At 43.4% G+C, this 19855-nt stretch overlaps 1 protein-coding gene across 4 annotated transcripts in view; it reads right to left on the minus strand.

The window, feature by feature from the left end:
• NDUFA10 (NADH:ubiquinone oxidoreductase subunit A10) overlaps positions 1-19855 on the minus strand; it is a 64065-nt gene that overhangs the window by 25023 nt on the left and 19187 nt on the right. For 3 of the 4 annotated variants that reach the window (XM_025404489.1, XM_025404490.1, XM_025404491.1), the window contains exons 8-9: positions 18900-18985; positions 4384-4492 (exon numbers count right to left, since the gene is read on the minus strand). In XM_025404489.1, the coding sequence (XP_025260274.1) occupies positions 4384-4492; positions 18900-18985 (195 nt within the window). The remainder of the gene's footprint in view (positions 1-4383; positions 4493-18899; positions 18986-19855) is intronic. The other variant, XM_025404492.1, reaches the window with a different exon arrangement.

The raw sequence follows: 19855 nt of genomic DNA on the forward strand, positions 1-19855 counted from the left end.
GACCGACTGGAACCAGAAAGAGCAGAGAGAAAACATGGCAAGAGGAATACAGACACACTGTGGGAGGTAAAGACAGACAGAAAATGTGGCAAGAGCGATACAGATACACTTTGGGAGGCTGAGGCGGGCAGATCACCTCAGGTCAGGAGTTTGAGACTAGCCTGGCCAACATGATGAAAACTTGTCTCTACTAAAAACACAAAAAATTAGCTGGACATAGTGGCGCATGCCTGTAGTCAGGAGGCTGAGGCAGCAGAATCGCTTGAACGTGGAAGGTAGAGGTTGCAATGAGCTGAGATCGCGCCACTGCACTCCAGCCTGGGTGACAGAGTGAGATTCTGTCTCAAAAAAAAAAAAAAAGTGATACAGACAATGAACACCAGCCAAAGGCTCAAAGAGTTATAGATACGAACCTCAGGCCAAGTGAGCACAGATGCACATGCACACCTACTCACACAACACACACCCCAGAGAGTATAAACGCATATGAACCTCAGGCCAAGCAAGCACAGACGCACATGCACACCTACTTACACAACACACACCCCAGAGAGTATAAATGCATGAAACCAAGTCAGAAAAATCTCTTTAAAAAAGAAGGAGAAAAAAGCTGTCAAAGAAATAAGAAGTATCTTCTGAAGAGGAACTATCATCAGAAACACAAAAGCCAGAAGTATAAAATAGCAAAGTTTGGAAGCACTGAAAGAAAATATTGGCAATTTAAAACTCAATACCCAATGAAACCAACCTGCAGGAATGAAGACAGCCTTTCTTCCTTCAAGTTCAAATGGAAAGCTGTTCTGCAGGACTGGAGAATACCTGCACTTGCCTGGGTGGCAGGGATTAGGGACGCCATAGTAGCAGAGACAGGAGACTAAGTTACGCCCTGCGGAATTCCGGCAGGTAAATACACTGAGATCACGGGGGCCGGGTTTCTCATCATCTGAGAAGGATATGGATGAGAAGAGCACTAAAATGAACCTTGTTGTGTTGCACTGGAACTGGAGACACTGGTGTGTATTCACGGTTTTCAACAAATAGACAGAAACACAGAAACAAGTATAGATGTATCTGAATAAACAGGAATCTGCGAGTCCATAGTGATATATGGAGATCAGTGAATAAATAAATGGGGAGAAGGGAAAATATTTGCTTCTAGCAGGACACTACCTGGTCATATAGAAAGAACGACAGAAAGAGAAAATTATAATTTGACAATCATCATAGTAATAATTTAGCCAAGAAAAATCAACGGATGCTAAAACTACTGAGTGAAAGTTTGATGAGAAAGAGGACATTTACATATTCTCAAAGTACTTCCCCTCAAAATACTAAATAATAAGAGTAAAAGATAACTTTACAGCGAAGACACCACCTTAACAAGTAACAAAGGTAACAAAAACAGTGGTGGGACAAATGGTAACCATATGCCAAATATCCCTCAAAACCAAATTGAGGGATATTCAGCAAGGTAACCGTTCTGTAGTCTCCAAAAATGTCAAGGTCCTGAATGCCAAGAAAAGCCTGAGGAACTGAACCAGATTCACAGAGACTAGCAGAGGAAACCATTCAATGCAAGCCATCACCCTGGATTGGCTATTCTTGCTCAGAAGAACACGGCTAGGATAAATGACTGCTCATGAAGAGGGCCTGTGGATCAGACAGCAGTAGCGCGTGACGCTCATTTCCTGACTCTGACAGCTGTACTGGGGTTGTGGAGAACATTCTTGTTTGTGAGAATTACACATTCAAGCCATGATTCTCAAACCGGGCACTATATATTGACAGGAGGACTCACTCAAACACATTTCTGGGCCCCATCCCCTGTGTGTCTAATCCAGGCGGCCTGGACTGAAACCTGAGAACTTGCATTCCCAACAGCAGCTCAAACGATCCTGATGCAGACACCACCTTCTGCGAACCGTCACATCCAGGTGTTTGAAGATAACAGAGCATTATGTTAATAATTTACCTTAAATGACTCAGGAAAAGTTATTTTTCCTTTTCTTTTTTTTTTTAAGTTTGGAACGTTCCAATTGAGGAATTTTTAAGTTTGGAACATTCCAAACTTAAAAAAATAAATAAAATAGGTAAAAATGATGATCAAATAAAGACCATTTTAAATAGTAAGTGTGAGAATTTATTATTCGCAAAAAATTCTTCAGGCAGAAGACCAAGGATGCTACATACAGGCGCAGCACCCAGGGAAGGGGCGGGTGGCCGTGGGGCAAATGCACAGGCAGAGCTGCCGAGCACAGCTCAGAACAGTCGCAAGCGTCTGTGGGGCTGACACGTACGGAGAACTAAGATGACAAACGTCTGTGGGGCTGACACGTACGGAGAATTAAGATGACAAACGTCTGTGGGGCTAACACGTGTGGAGAACTAAGATGACAGAGATTATGCAAAACACGAGAGTGGGTAATTCTGCTCTGGAACTGGAAAGCTAATTTATCTTCAACATCATTAAACCAAAGATAAATATTTTAATTATCAGGTTAGTCACAAAAAGCTATTAAAATGATAACTAGTAGGGAAATAGGTGGGGGTAAATGGAATAAAGAAAAAAACTCAAATCAAAAAAGAAAAAAATACACAGAACAGGTAGAAAAAATATATAACAGTAAGATAAGCTATTTACAAACAGTAATTGCATTAAATGTGAATAAATATTCCAAATATTCAGACTAATAAAAATTTTTTAAATAACTGCAAATTACAAGGTAACCACATTGAATATAAAGACATAGAAAGGTTGAAATGAAAGGACATAGAAAAAGTTACATCATGCATATACTAACCAAAAGAAAGTTTCAGATGCTACATAAATATTGAATAAACTTTACAATAAAAACCACCACTAAAGGTAAAGAGGAAAATATCATAATGAAAAGGGTGACTCTACTAACAATGCAATTCTAAATTTGTATGCATCTAATAACACGGCCCTAAAACAAAAAAGAAACAAAATCTGACAGAACGGAAAGGAGACAGAACGGAAAGGAGGCACAAATCTACAGAGTGGCAGACTTTAACACACCTCCCACAGGAGAGGAAGGACTTCAGGCACAGGACTGAGATCGTGGCTGCTTCTGCCTTACTGGAGAAGGACTGAGGGCAGAGACTAAACCCAAGGAGACCGGAGGGGAAGCTGCCGTACAAGCTCAGGTGGGAATGATGGCAGCCTGCATGTCAACAGGAAGAAGTGAAGCCACTTGTGAAACAGACTCAACAGGACCTGGCCACGCACAAAAGCAGACACGGGGAACCAACACCAAGTGTGGGTTTTCTGGCCTACATAAGAGCAGCAAGCAAGGCACCAGTTACAGCAATGATGCCAGGGAAGCAAATCCACAGAGCCCCACTCAAAGAGGGAGAAATGGCACATGCACTCACACGTATACAAGGACAGAAGGAGGTGTGCACAGATTATTAACCGCCAGTGCCTCTGAGAGATACGTTTACGGTTTTATGTGTTTTCCCCAAATCCTCACACTGAATAAAACCACTTCCAAAACAATCCAAAAAATTTACTTAAAAGAAAATGCCAAGTACCTCGAGTAAGAAAGAAAGCAAGGGGATCTACTCAGACTTTCAGTGGGTTCTCCAGGCAATTTGCTGGTATCAACTCGGACAATCAGAGGAATGCAAAAAAATTTAGATTTCAACTCATCTACATGTTGAAGGCATAGCCTGGAGTTCTGATTTAATACAACTATTTCACATTTACCCATAACAAACCACAGCCACCACTGCCACAGATAAGGATCGTGCTCTTCCCAGTCCACTGACATCGGGATTCGCAGCGCAGGCTGCAACTCACCTGCCGGTTCCCAACAAAACTTACACTAACCAATGGAATCTTGCCTCTAACCAATGGAATCTTGCCACAACAAATAACTCACTAAGAAGGTATGGCAATTGGATAAGAAGATCAATGACACAGTTGCCCCTACCAACTTCCACCCTCGCTGTCTGTCCCAAGCTCTGCCTGCCCTCCCTATGCCCTCCCATATGGCCTAAGGGCCTTCTGCAGGAATGGAACCCTCATTATTTACAGACAGAGTAAGCCAAGACCAAAAGTAACGCCTGACAGTAAAGAAAGTGACATAATAGCTGATGAACAGAGTGTTCCCCTATCAAGATAATATGCCTGATGACGAACATCTCTGCTCTGGGGCTGCCATCTGAGGACTTCACCAGCTTCCCATACAGAAATACGGGGAAAAGGGAGAATTATTTCAACGAAAAAGAGGCTCCTTCACGGAAACAAACAAAACACAACAACAACAACAAAAACTCCTTTCTGGAGAAGTGACTACAGTGTCCCCAGGTGCTGCAGACTCAACCCCCAGCCAGCTTTCTCCATTTCCACAGTCTTACCGCTCTGAATTGACGCAAGACACGGTCAGACTGATAAGCTCCAATGGTGATTTCCGGGAGATAGACAGGAATGCCTGTGTAATTCAGCACATCAAACTTATCCTGAACCCTGAAAAAATAAGACACATGTGGATCACACCAAACCATCAAAATAAATACAATAAAAGCAGCTTAAGTCTGATTTTTTTTAAAACATCCATATAAAAAATCTATGCATTCCAATAAATGCTGTTCGTTGCCAAGCAGTCATCCCAGAAGCAAAGCCTTCCTCCCAAAGACCACGTGGTCGATCTGGAGCTGCTTTTTAAAATTACTCTCAGAACCTGTGGTAGCATCTTTTAAAAGCCTCAGTACCTACAAATGATGACCTTCTGGGAACAGATACCGTAGAAAAAGACATAGAAAAAGGAGACAAAGTATGCTTTAAACACAGGAATAGCAGGAATCAAAAGCTAGAAGCAAATGGTTATATGACAGTGCTACACACAAAGCATGCCCCCATTAACAATTTTCCAGATGAGTGGATCTTGGGGCAGGAACGGTGCGTAGCTTCAGTCTCTCTCCAGTTGCAGCCAGTGTCTTACAGATCTGTTCTGTACGCTGAGGCCGACATAGGATGGTCTGTCGTACCACGGCTTGTAAAAGGTTTAATTCTCCACTTTTCTTGGCACCAATAAATACACAAATCATAGGATAGTCTCTTAGCTTTATCATTTCATTGTGCTGAATGTTAAAATATTTATACTTTGTTACAATTTGCTTATTTTAAATTAAATATAGTCCGAATATAGCCACTACACTTAAAGATAAAAAGCATTTCTTGAGCTTTCGAGAAAAAAAAAAAAAAAAAATTAAAATAAAGTCTCTTTTCTTAAGGGCTCAAAACAAAGAAAATAATTATTTTCAACAGCCACATTCCCATTACTGAGTTATAAAAGCAGGAGACGTTTCTCATTTGTAATGGTTCAAATGGAAATTATGTGAGTGTATCTGGCTCTCGGCCAGACTTTGTGAGACAGTCCAGGTCCACTAAGTAAACCCAAGGCCTATTCCCCACGGTACCCAGGTAGGCTCTCCCACAAACAGAACAACCTGACCAGAACCCAAGGCTCACAGGAGCCATGAATCACGCTTCCACAGACAGCCAGAGAGCTGCGGATCAGTGGCAAGCTGAAGATGAGTGGACGGTAGGTATAGCATCAGCAGCATCCTAGTAAAAACTGTGTCACTCGTACATGGTTGGTGATCCAATAATGTAAACGCCCCCCCGCCCCCCCACCAAGAAACTGCTGCCAAGATAACAACGATTGTTTGCTTTCCTAAGCGTATTTATGTGCGTTTCCACACAGGTAGGCACATGGCTGTAATGTACACACTTACAGATAAGATCATTTTCTTAGTTTTACTATTAAGTTGGTTTTACTTGCCAAAAGATATTCAAATATTTTTTTTAAAAAAGCAAGCGAAACAGAAAGCGTGTGAAGGGCATAAAGATGCCATATTTTGTAAGACTGCATTAATTGTAAGACTACAAGTTCCCTCTCCAGAGGAAACTGCTGCTAGCTTTCCTTATGCATTCTATCTAAACACTTCCATGCATGTGTCAATAATCTACAACTACGTATCTTCTTACTGTTAACTCAAATATAAGGATAACTTTTGAAGTGATCTCACAATAAGAAATTCCAACTAAAAATGAAGTTCATATTTTAAATGTTAACAAATATCAATGCAGGGAGGTAACATGGTTTTCTTTACAGTTTGAAAAACCTAAGAAAATGCTAGAAAATATGAAAGCAATCAGTGGCCTGGAGCATGTGTAGTAGAGAAAGCAACAGCGCCATCTATGCCTAGTTTGGCAACATTACATGTAGCCCCAGAAAATCTTTTAACAAGTACGCTTCCAACTATTTTTGATGATTAAAAAAAGAATCTGCTGCAATGGTTCTACAATTTATTTATACCTAACCAAACTACCCTTTCAATTTATTGCTATGAGCTTAATGACGACTACTAGAAAGAGTCTATGGTATATCTCCAGTAAACTTCTAGATTTAAGTAATAAAGACAGAAGGAATCATTTTATGACTCAGGAAGCAAAAGGCAGTGAAAGAAAATATTCTCTTCACAAAGCACTTAGCTTCATTATGAAGAATTCAAAACTGATTGAGGATAACGTATCCTTTTAATATCATAAGTCAGTGTCTAAAGAAGAAGATAAAATATACTAGAGCTTGGTGACGATATGAGGTGTTCTGTCACATGTTTTAAAACAAAAGAGTAAGGCAGGAAGACACAAAAAGGAATAAAATTGTAAATTGTGTTTTACGACTCAAGCTGTTTCGCAATTAACAGAATGTCAGCACTTTGTCCTATAACATTTCCAAACCCTATTTTTCAGTTTCTCCTGAATTGCAAAGTTCTATCTGAAACACTGTACTTCTGATACCAAACTCACATGCTACAGTTTCTGTAGCACTGAAATTTCATGTTAAAAAGATGTGCTCCAGGAGTCATGTAAAATTCTTAGCAATCAAGCAAAAGAGGGTGGGTGTGAAGCTCTGGGCTCTGGAGAGGCAGCGATGGTCTGCGAGGAGCCCGCACAGCTGGAGGCCTGACGTGTCGTCGGAGGTCCTGACTGGACCGAAACCAGCCCAGGCAGGCGCCAGTCAGTTAGGGATGTGGATATGAATAAGACTGAAAAATACAATTACTGCCTCTCAGCACAAGCATAGCTATACACATACACATAATTAGACACTGGCAACACGTAACTGAGATGGTGCAGAAATGTTCTAAACCAGTAATTTGGTCAGGTTCTGGATAAAATGAATGTCACTGGTAAATGGCATGTTTACAATAATTATGTTAGAAAATTGGTCATAATTATCACTTGAGTCCCTCAATTGACAAATGGTACTCAAATGAAAATAAACACAATTGATATTGTAAACTTACGAAACATCTTTGGGGAGGAAGAAAGGCAAAATATCAGGAGAAAACAGGACAAAACCATTCATAGTGAGCTAGATGAAAACAACTGAATGCTGTAATTGATACACTACAGGGGAATTACAGGATCCTTCTCTATGCTCTGATAAGTGCATAACTAAATAACTACACAAACGGTGCAGAATCGAATCAACACACATTTCACACCGTGTTTAGAAAATGACACTGTTACCACAGAGAGGTCAAGTCAGACAAAATCCCTTGTCTTGGTAAGTTTGTGAGATGTCATATGATGCCCAGCAGTAGCTAATACTAACAAACAAGGATACCATATACATTCACATAAGTAACAGTCTACAAGAGTTAAGGGAAAGTGTCAGGGAGAAAACACGGTGATTACGGCCAAGCTTTAAAGACCGCTAGGATTTCTAGGTAATTACTGGGCAGGTGGTGGTGGAAGAAAAGCCTGGGAGATTACCTGGTATCCCGGTAGAAGACGCAGAACCAGGGCAGACTGGGATTCTGAATTAATTCTGGGAAAGGAAATTCGGATCTATGACTAAACGAAGATAGGCCACGCAAAGATTCAAGTAAAGAGAAAGCGGGGTCACTGTGACTTTTTAAAAAAATAAACCTGGTGGGAGTGGGATGAAGAAATAAAGAGGCAGAGGAACAGAGACCAAGAACCAGGGGATTACACCCCAAGGGGAGCAGAAGCGTTAGAGACATGGGAGAGAAATCACTGAAAGTGGCACACTGACCTGCAGGGTGTGACTTAGGGGAGGATTAGGATAAGGGGGTCAGCAGGGAAAAAGGAGGCTTCAAGCTAGGATTATGGTTGACGGAGGAGTCGAAGCTTCCACCAGGATTCAAGCCTGACCAGATGGCAGGAGGGAAGGCAAGACGGCCCAGGGCACAGGACGCGCACAGAGGATGCAGAGAGCAGCAGCTCCAGCTCCTGCAGCCCGAGAGGTCAGACGTCCCACACACAGTCATGCAACCTTGGCAGGCTCGAGCTCTCCGAGCTGTGGTCTCCTCCTTGTAAAATGAGGGAGTCCCGCCCCACAGGAGTGCTGTGGGACAAATTATTTCCGAAACACCTTCCAGACGCTGTGTTGACATCTACTGTTAACTATGAGATTTCAGATGTAACAGCAGAACACGGTTCAGCGGGGTCCCATCCCCAACCTCCGGGCCACAAACCTCTGCCTTTAAGGAACCTGGCCACGCAGCAGGAGGTGAGCGGCAGCTGAGTGAGCAAGCCAGCAAAGCTTCATCTGTATTTATAGCCGATTCCCCTCGCTCGCATTACTGCCTGAGCTCTGCCTGCTGTCAGACCAGTGTGCCATGAGATTCTCACCGGAGCACAAACCCTATTGTGAACTGTGCATACAAAGGATCTAAGTTGTGCGCTCCTTATGAGAATCCAATGCCTGATGATCTCTCACTGTCTCCCATCACCCCGAGATGGGACCGTCTGGTTGTAGGAAAACAAGCTCAGGCTCCCACTGATTCTACATCATGGTGAGTTGTATAATTATTTCATTATATATAACAATGTAATAATAAGAGAAATAAAGTGCACAATAAATGTAATGCACTTGAATCATCCTGAAACCATCCCCCCACCCCCGCTCCAGTCTGTGAAAAAACTGTCTTCCATGAAATGAAACTGGTCCCTGGTGCCAAAAAGGTTGGGGACTGCTGCAATAGAGCAGTTAAAAGAGAAGATGGAGTTTTTTTAAAGCAAAGTTTTGAATAATAGAGTATATCATTTAGGCAAATTTACAAACACACATACAAATATAGGCATCTAGTCCAAAATGTTACCAGTTTTAAAAAACAAAGACAGAACTTCCAGCTTCAGCTCCAAAGGGTGAAGGCTGGAAGCTGTAACTTCCATCCTTCCAATAAGAAAAAACTGAAAATCAATGGCCTTTCTTGGACTAACAACAACAACGAATTGAGTGATTTTACAGTTTACAAAAAGTGGAAGAGTCCGAGTGCAGTGACTCACGTCTGTAATCCCAGCACTTTGGGAAGCTGAGGCAGGTGGATCACTTGAGGTTAGGAGTTTGTGACCAGCTGGCCAAAACAGCAAAACCCCATCCCTACTAAAAATACAAAAATGAGCCAGGTATGGTGGTGCACGCCTGTAGTATCAGCTACCTGGGAGGCTGAGACAGAAGAATTGCTCGAACCCAGGAGGGGGAAGTTGCTGTGAGCCAAGATCATGCCACTGCAGCCTGGGCGATAGGCAACAGAGTTAGACTCTGTCTCAAAGAAAAAAAAAAAAGTGGAAGGAATGGCAGCCATGTCACAGTGACAGCAGGAGGAGCCTAGAAGACTGTGCCATCGGTACCTCCAGCCCCTTGGAGCAGCAGTGCCATCGCAGAGCGGACCTCCATGGGCTGTAAATGTATACTGGAAACTCCACAGCAACCACTACAAACATTTTTAAAAAGTACAATCAATATGTTAAGAGAAAAGATAAAAGAGAATCATATAAAATGCTCAATGAAATCCAGAGAAGGCAGAAAAAAAGGCAGGGAGAAACAACCCAGGCAGCAAACAGAAAACAGGGAAAAGCAACAGTAAAATGGAACTTGATTATCCTCACGCTCGCTTCTAACACAAATGGTCCAAACAGCAATCAAAAGACAGAGACTGTCAGAGTAGATTAAAACACAGGCCCCAGCTACTACTTACTACCTATGAGAAAACTAAAGACTCGAGATAGAAGAGGAAGAAAGACACACCATGCCCACACTAACTGAAAGCTGGAGTGGCTCTATTAAATTCAGACAGAGCTGACTTCAAACAAGGACAAACGTCAGGGAAAGCGAGGGCATTTTGCATAACGATAAAGCGGCCAATTCTTCAAGAGGATAATAACCTAAGATAATACACTATGTGCCTAACAACAGTACCTCAAAATATATCATGCAAAAACTGACAGAACTCAAGGGAGAAACAGACAAATCCAGTGCTGTTAGAAATTTAAACCCAACTCTCAGTAACCAACAGACCCAGCAGAGAGAAAATCAGTAAGGATACCAACGACTTGAATACCACTATCAATCAGCTCAATCCGACATTTATACAACACTCCAGCAACGGCAGAATCTACACTCTTCTCAAGCTGAACTGGAACACTCATCAAGATAGGAAACACTGGCCATATAAAACCTTAATAAATGTAAATGGAGAGAAATCATACACAGCGTATTCTCAGACCACAAGAGAATTGAACGAGAAATCAACAACAGAAAAATACCTAGAAAATCCCTGAACACCTGAAGATTAAACAACACACTTCTAAATAACACATAGGTCAAAGAAAAAAGTCTCAAAATAATTTAAACATTTTGAATGAAAATAAAAATACAACTTATCCACATTTGTGTGATACAGCAAGAGCAGTACCTAGAGGGAAAGTGGCAGCACTGAATGCATATGCAACCATTCTTCTGTTCTCCAGGGCTTCCTTCCAAGACCCCACTAATACCAAAATCTGAGGATGCTCAAGCCCCTTACATAAAATGACACAGTATTTGCATATAAACTATGCACACATCCACCCCCAATGCACTTTAAATGAAGCCTGTCCAACCCGCGGCTGTATCCGCCCAGGGCAGCTTTGAATGCGGCCCGACATAAATTCATCAACTTTCTTAAAACATTATGAAATTTTTTTGCCTTTTTTTTTTAAACTCATCAGCTATTGTCAGTGTTAGTGCATTCTATGTGTGGTCTAAGACAATTCTTCTTCTTCCAATGTGGCCCAGGGAGGCCAAAAGATTGGACACCCCTGCTTTAAATCATCTCTAGAGTATGCATAATATCCAAAACAATGTAATACAATAATATAATAGTTATAAGTATTATAATATCTAATATAACGTAAATGCTATGTAAATAGTTGTTATACTGCATTTTTACATTTTTATTATTTTTTATTGCTGTATTATTTTTATTGGCTTTTTTTTTCCCCCAAATATTTCTGATCCAAGATTGGTTGAATCCAAGGATGTGGACCCAGGGATACAAAGGGCTGACTATATTGGAAAAGAAAAAAGACCTAAAATCAAAAAGCTTAGGAATCGATAGAAAATGAAGAGTAAGAAAAGCCTAAAGAAAGCAGGGAGAAAATAATAAAACTAGGGTATACATCAATAAAATGGAAAACAACTGCATAAATCATCAAAACAAAAACCTAGTTCCCTGAAAAACTTAAATATGAAGGGAAAATTCACAAAGAGCAAATAAATAGCCAATAAAAATATAAACTTAAGTTCAGTGTTTATAAAATGCAAAGTAAAACAAATACTTGTTTTGGTATCAAAATTGAAAGCTTTTGTTTGCATTTTGTCTAATTATATTGCCTGTATAGGGAAATTCAGAGGACCAGGTACAAGTATGAATACTGGTACACATATTCTGGAGAATCATTTTGCAAAAACATAATAGCTGTAAAATGCGTTCATATACTCTGACCACTTTTATACCTTAAGTAACCTGAAACTGAACAAAAAGGGGTACAACATGCTCTTTACTGTATTAGGAACATGAAGAAACTGCAATAACCCAAGAGATTTATTTTAAAGCAATGGTAAACGGATTATGCTGTGTCTGCGGTCAAAACTTTTTCTGTAAACGGCTGGATAGCAAATATCAGGCTTTGAGAGCTATATACAGTTTCTATCACATAATCCTTTCTTTTCCTTCCAATCCTTTAAAAATGTAAGGATCTTCTTAGCAGCTGAAGGCTAGATCTGGCCCACAGGCCAAACAGTTTGCCAAGCCCTGACTTGCATCTCAATCAATGCTAAGTGCACCTTATATGGGGAGCCATGAAAAAATCAAATTTTAAAATGTTTAACAAAACAGGAACATGCTCAATATATTGGAAGTAGAATACAAAAATACATGCAAGATATATTTAGAAGTATATGCACACACACACATTTAACTGGAAGAACCTGCATTCAGCTGTCACTCCTGGCACTGTGGCGGCAGAACCACAGGTGATTTGATTCTATATTCAACCTTTGTTCCCGACTTTCTCTTCCAAGAGGGTATGCCTTTGGCCTCTCAACCATTTTGTCATTTCAGTCCCCTCACCCCTCCCTCCTTCACTTCCCTCCTTACCCAGACTAAGTGTCATGGTTCACCACTACTCACATGCGATTTTGTCTATACTCGGTTCCCTTGCCCCTCTCTTACAAAACCCCGGTCTTGTTAAAATCCCAGGCTCTGGCCACGGTGAAAAACCCCATTTCCTGGGTACGGATTTGCCTCCCCTGCCTGAAGTTCTTCTGCCAGAAGCACGGCTCTTGCACTCTCAGGAAGCCTTTCCCTCACCACACACAGAGCAGGCCTACGCTGCTGTCTCTGCCAGGGCCTCCTTGCAAGGCCGGCCCTTGGTTGGCTTCTGGAAACTCAGCTTCTAAAAAGTGCCCTACGCTGATGAGGCTGGGCAGCAACCTCAGCCCTACCAGGGTACGACAGGAGTTACAGAGAATACCCGCCTTCTTTCTGGGAGTCTGGAACCTGAATAGTTGTGAAGCGGAGGATTCCTACGTGACCAGCCCCCAATAAAAATTATGGGCACTGAATAGCTAAAGGGCTTTCCAGGCAGAAATACTGCCCATATGTTACTGTATTTTTCGCTGCTAGAGAAAGTAGCTCTATCCATGTGTCAGTGTCTCTGTGTCCCTCACAAGAGGAAGAGAGCTTGGGGAGCCTGCGCATGGATTTCTCCCGAGTCCAACAAGTCTTTTTTTGTATTGATTTGTGTACCTGTCCTCATTCACAGTGATGAATCTTATTCTGAACAGAGGAGACAGGCAGCTACCACAGAGGGCAGCCCCCAAGGCTCCGACCCACAGCACACAGGATCAGGATGCTGCACCAGGTAAGGCTCACATGGAGCTGAGCTGCCTGCAGAGGGAAGGAGGCTATGGGAACCAAGGAAGCCACCAAAGTGAATTCGGGTCTCCGAATTTGCCACAGAAGCGGGGACTGTGGCAGGTTGTTTCTCTCTCCCTCTACTTTATATGAAAAACACCCACGGTGACCAACTCAAGACTATGAATGGTCATCACTGCACAATGACATGGTGGCTGCCCCTGTCCCACATAGGGACGTACATTTTCATTCTGGCCAGAGGACAACAGTGAATGCTGACCATCTTCTGCATTCCCTGGGTGGACAGTCTGGGGCTGCTGTCCATCTGACCCTTTAGATCTCCTCTCCACCCTTCCTCCAAGGTGCTCTGTGCTCAGAGGCTGGCTCCTTGCATCAGAGGGGCTCTACTGCCCTCTGACTTCAATGAAGTATAGTTGGGTGGATGATTGTTCTGCTGGTTCCCTGCATGTGGGTTCCCCATCCCCCTCGGGCTCCATCTGATGCTGGACAGCCTCTTCCACAGCAGCCCCAGCAGCTCTGGACTCCAAAGCCCAGTGCCCTTACCCTCACCCGCCAGTTTCCCACTGTGGATGGCCGGGGTGTCTCACCATCCCGGCTTTCCTCAACCCTGCCCTGCTCTTCATCAATGGCTCCTTTACTAAACCCTCTTCTGTTCTCTGGTCAAATGTGCCTTCTGTTTCCTACGAGGAACCTGACAGCTGCAGCTAAAGCTGAATATTGGGAAAATGGAAACGTGATGGCAAATTCACAAAGTCATACTGACGGACAGTGAACGACAGAGCCTTCCTGTGGCCTTCCTGTGAAACCCACGTTGTTTGTACAGTGCGGCAGGTTCCTGCCGGTTTCTAGTCACGCACAGCATGGTGCTTCAGTACACAACAGGTCACATACACAACGTGGTCCTACAAGACTCTAACGGAGCTGAACGCTTCCTATCACAGCAGCTGTCACAGTGCCATGGCTCAACGCGTGACTCCCATATTTGCGGTGATGTGGTATAAACAAACCTACTGCACCGCCAGTCGTGGAAGAGTTCAGCACACACAATTATGCAGAGTACAGAATACCTGATATTCTCATCAGTGACCACGTTACTGGTTTAGGTGATTTACTATACTAGACATTTTATCGTGATTTTTAAAGTACTCATCTTACTTATTTAAAAAAGTAACCGTAAAACAGCCTCAGGCAGGTCCTTCAGGAGGCATCCAGAGGAAGGCATCATTGTCACAGGAGGTGACAGCTCCATGTGTGTTACTGCCCGTGAAGGCCTTCCAGTGAGACAGGTGTGGATGCTCCCAACCCCGTGTAGGCCTAGGCCACTGTGTTTGTATCTTAATCAACAACAACAACAACAACAAAAGTTTAAAAAGTAAAAATAAGTAATTTTAAAACTCAGAAAATACTTCTAGAATAAGGATAGAAAGAAAGAAAAAAAATTTAAGTTTATAAAGAAAGTTATAGTAAGTGAAGGTTAATCTCTTACTGAAGAAAAAAACTTTTTATATAAATTTAATGTAGCCTAATTGTACACTGTTTACAAAGTCTACCGTAGTGTACGGTCATGTCCTAGACCTTCACATTCACCCACCACTCATTCACTGACTCACCCAGAGCAACTGCCAGTCCCGCCAGCTCCACTCACGGTGCCTGCCCTAGGCAGGTGGACCATTTTTATCTTTTATACTATTTTATTTTTTATGTTTAGATACACAAACACTTACCACTGTGTCACAACTGGCGACAGTGTTCAGTACTGTACCACGCTGCACAGGTTTGCAGTCTAGGAGTAACAGGCTCCGCCACACTGCCTAGGTGTGCAGGCTACAGCATCTAGGCTTGTGTAAGTACACACTACGATGTTTTCACAACGATGAAATCGCCTAACGACGCCTTTCTTAGAACATATCCCTGTTGTTAAGCAACACAGAACTACATATACAAGGCAGTGCTAAGCCCCGTGGCGTTCAATCCTGCAAGGTTGGGGGGCACATCACTCAGGTCAGCTCTCCCACCAAGGGGCGGGGCGCACTGGGAATCTGGATTACAACAACAAAACAGTAAACTGCACTGGCACATGCACAGAAAAAAATATGAATAGCATCTTCATCACGGTTGTCCTCAGCATGTGGTTTCAACTTCACTGTAGATTTCCATAATGCGTGAATTGAGGATAATATAAATTATTTCTGAGATCAGAAAAACACTACTTAAAAAGTTAAAAAAAAAAAAAAAAAGCTTAGGATTAAAGAACAAAAACATTAACAGAGAAATGTAAGCACATAATGAATCTACAATCAGAGTGTAATATACCACAAACAGTATAACATAGTCTCTACAACTTTAGTGCTTATGATATACACTGTTCTGAGCCTTTCAAATTATTCGCACATTGAATCCCCATAACAGTCCTATGAGGTAGCTTCTATTTTCTCCCTGTTTTATGAGAAGCAGAGGCTCAGAGAAGTTAGGCCCCTTGCCCAGGGGCACAGCGACAGGTGACTGGCTGAGTTCCTCTCAAGGGATCGGTCTGACCTGGTTATGAAATGGTGAGTCTCTGGTATCACAACAATCATTTTCCTTTCAGAAATATACTTTTATTTTCCCCTCTTGGTCTCCATCACCTACGTATCTCTGTCCTAAAGTTAAAATTACTCAGAATGAACCAATGTTTGATGGCCCTTGCCACAGTTCACAGCAAAGCACACACTGACTTTGCACAAAAACGGCTGCACAGGGAATGATCAGCTGACTTTAATGACTCGGAGAAACTTCTACATTCAGACATCTCAGAGGACCCCTCTCATTTCTGGTCAGTCGCCCCATCAATCAGCGGACTCACGGCCCTCAGGCTGAGATGTGTTGTCCATGTGGAGCAGGCACTGTAACCTCTGGCCATTGTCTCCAGGAGGCAGAATACTGATTCAGAGGCCAAAAGCAGTGCTTTGTGCTTTAATTCCACCTCCTAGTAATGGCTCAGAAAGACAAGGAAGGCCGGTGCAGTGGCTCACGCCTGTAACCCCAGCACTTTCGGAGGCCGAGGCGTGCGGATCACCTGAGGTCAGGAGTTGGAGACCAGTCTGCCCAACATGGCGAAACCCCGTCTCTACTAAAAACACAAAAAATTAGCCAGGTGTGGTGGTGCATGCCTATAATCCCATCTATTCAGGAGGCTGAGGCAGAAGAATCGCTTGAACCCAGGAGGTGGAGGTTGCAGTGAGCTGAGATCGCACTACCGCATTCCAGTCTTGGCAACAAGAGCAAAACTCCAACTCAAAAAAAAAAAAAAAGAAAGCAGGTTTTGTTGTTTTACTTTCTAATGGAAGATTTGCTAGATTCCTTTAAAAAGACTTTCTAGAGCCAATCAGTTCAGTAGGCTACTTTTAGATTAATACCATTTTATACAGTAGTGAATATATGGAATATATGAAATTTATATTTGTTTTTTCCTTCAATACATACAGCCTAGCACTCTAGTTCACTGCCATAATCTTATATATGGAGGCACAGGCAGATAAAGTAACTTGTGCCAAGTCACACAGCCAGCTAAGGGCTGACCTGACCCTTCCTGTCTCCTCAGTCTGACATGAGGACCCCACAGTATGCCTACCTCACTCACCCTTCAGTATCCATTCCACTAACTAGAAAACTGATTTTGCAAACATCATTTTAACAGTGTGGCAGGAATTAACAAACTAAGTAGAATGGCTTTTTTTTTTTTTAATGTAAATCCATTTTCTGCTTATTAATGCTATACTAAAAACATCAAAACAGAAGTAAACTTCTTTTGAGAGACAAGGTCTCTGTCGTCCAGGCTGGAGCACAGTGGCGTGAACACAGCCCATCACAGCCTCAAACTCCCAGGTTCAAGTGACCCTCCCACCTTAGCCTCCCAAGTAGCTGGGACCACAGGTATGCGCCACCATACCCGGGTAATTTTTAAATTGTTTGTAGAAATGGGGTCTCACTATATTGCCCGGGCTGGTCTCAAACTCCAGGGCTCTAGCAATCCTCCCACTTGAGCTTCCCAACGTGCTGGATTTACAGACGTGAACCCTGCCTGGCCAGAAGTAGACTTATTACACATTCTGTTTACATTTTGATCAGTGAACTTTTAGTGACATGTACAATGAGCCAGCTATCCCTCTGGTCATCCTAGGAGAGTACTGTATCACTCATATCCCATCAGGCAGAAAAAGAAGGTAAGCACCAATGGTCTAAGAACACCAGCTTCATAGGGCCAAGAACACAGAAATCAAAGTCACTCGTTCCAGATGCATCTCCTGAGTGCGCGCTGGATATGAGGTCTGTGCCAGGCACTGGGCGTTGCAGTGATGAGCAGCAGCTGGGGTGGGCGGTAGAGGAGAGACCCAAGCAGGGTGAGATTCCCAGGCAGCCAGCACCAGCCAGGACAGAAAAGGCAGAGCTGGGGATCACTGGTGGGAAGGCCAGTGCACAGAGACACTGCAAGAGGCACCTGGGGGACATTTGCGGGGTGTGTAGGGGAAAGGTCTGGGCTAGGACCTACGGTGGTATCCATGCTATCCACAGCTGTGTGACTAGGTATGTCCTCAAGAAATCGAAGTCAACGGACAAGACCCTGCCCGGGTCACTGTGCCTGCCAGAGCCCAGTGGCAGGCAGAAGGAACTGCAAAAGGAGAGCCCGGCCCCAGAGGGCAGTGGCTGGTGGAGGAGTGACAGACTGGGGGAGTCGGGGGGCATGGAACCAGGAGAAGGGAGTGGAGAAGAGGGGCGCAGCGCTGCTTCCAGGGCCAGGGAGCAGCATGAAGACAGACAAGGGTCTGCTGCATCTGGAGCTGCAAGGCCGTCTTCTTGGCAGGAGCAGTTTCAATAGAGTGATGTAGATGAAGACAGCTTTTTTTTCAACTTACCGAATTGGTACAGTTTTTGTTTTTCATTTAATAGATACCAAAGAATCCACACAATAGCTGAATGGATATAAGTCACATCGTGTTACTTCTCTGCTTCAAACCCCCAAATGGCATCTCATCTCATCAGATTAAAAACCCACCAAATGCACCATGACCTACCCGCCTTCTGCCGTGGCCTCCCCTCCCCCAACTTGTTCCAGCCACACTGGTTTGGCTGCTGGGTGCACCTTCCCACCACAGTCCTGCCTCAGAGACTCTGCACCTGCCGAGCCCTTGCCCTTTGCTCACCCGACAGCCCACAGGACCCAATCCTGGCCTCACTTAGGCCTTGTCCCAAGACAGGCCCTTTGTCACCCCTAGCTACTCACCACCCTGTTACTCCGGGTTACTTCTCTCCCTGGCCTTTGTGACCTGACAGTTTCATCTATTTGTTTACTCTGTCTCCCCCACTAACACACATTTTCAAAGACATCAAGAATTTTATCTGACACTTAAATCCCTTAAATCTGGAACGGTGTTGCACATAGTAGAAGCAAAATGCCTGTTAAATTAATAATGGCACTCAATAAATTAAGTATCAGACCGGGGGTTCAGGAGCTGTTTGGAAGAGAAAATGCATCTAAGTATTGGTTGGTCGTGCTAACACCTAACTTGAAATGTAATTATTTCAAATTTCCCTAAGTTTCCCCATTATGCAAGTAGACCCCACACGTGCAGCAGCCCCCACACAGATGCACTTACAGTAATCGCAGGTGGTATAAAGAGCGATCGTCCTGCTGGAGCCACGGCCCTTTCTCGAACTTAAGGTATTCAATGTCCTCTACCACCTAAGACAGGAAAAATTCAGGTTAAACAGAGAACGCCATTTTAGAAATGTAAATGAAGTAGCTTGTTTTTGAGACAGAGTCTGGCTCTGTCATCCAGGCTGGAAAGTAATGGTACAATCACAGCACACTGCAGCCTTGGCCTCCTTGGCTCAAGCAATCCTCCCACCTGAGCACCTCTGCCTCCCGAGTTGCTGGGACTACAGGCGCCCGCCACCACACCTGGCTAATGTTTGTATTCTTAGTAGAGATGGGGTCTCGCCATGTTGCCCAGGCTAGTCTCTAACTCCTGGGCTCAAGCAATCCTCCTGCCTCAGCCTCCCAAAGTGCTGGGATTACAGACATGAGCCACCATGCCTGGCCAAGAGGTAACATTTTAATACATTGTAAGCTATGAATATCTAGCAGGAAGAATCACACCATAACAGTCAGAATGAAAGTGAAGCTGGCTGACCTTTAATGAGACGGTGGGGTTGAGTGTTGCGTGGCAGTATGGCCTTGCCTAGCTAACACTCAGGGATCAGGAAGTAGTGCAGACACTACCCTGCAGGCTGGGAGAACAAGGACAGGCGAGAACAATCAAGACTAGGAAGAAAGATCAGCCTTCAGGACAGGCTACTCATTTCTTCCCAAGTAAGTTCATTCTAAAAGGCAAAACCCAGCCTCTCAAAATGACAAAGGAATAAGATATAAACCCATTTCCTAGAGAGACCTAATGATCCAGGTGCCCGGCCCCAAGGCTGGCTGTCTGCACAGTCTGACCTTCCAGAGGAGTAATCCTTCCATAAGCATTCTTTCCTCAAAACAGGCCAAACTCAGGAACCCTCTTTAGTTTCGAGAATTTGAGTAAATTCAAAAACAAACTCAAATAAT

This window comes from Theropithecus gelada, chromosome 12 (assembly GCF_003255815.1).
Source record: "Theropithecus gelada isolate Dixy chromosome 12, Tgel_1.0, whole genome shotgun sequence".
Classification (NCBI taxonomy): Eukaryota; Metazoa; Chordata; class Mammalia; order Primates; family Cercopithecidae; genus Theropithecus; species Theropithecus gelada.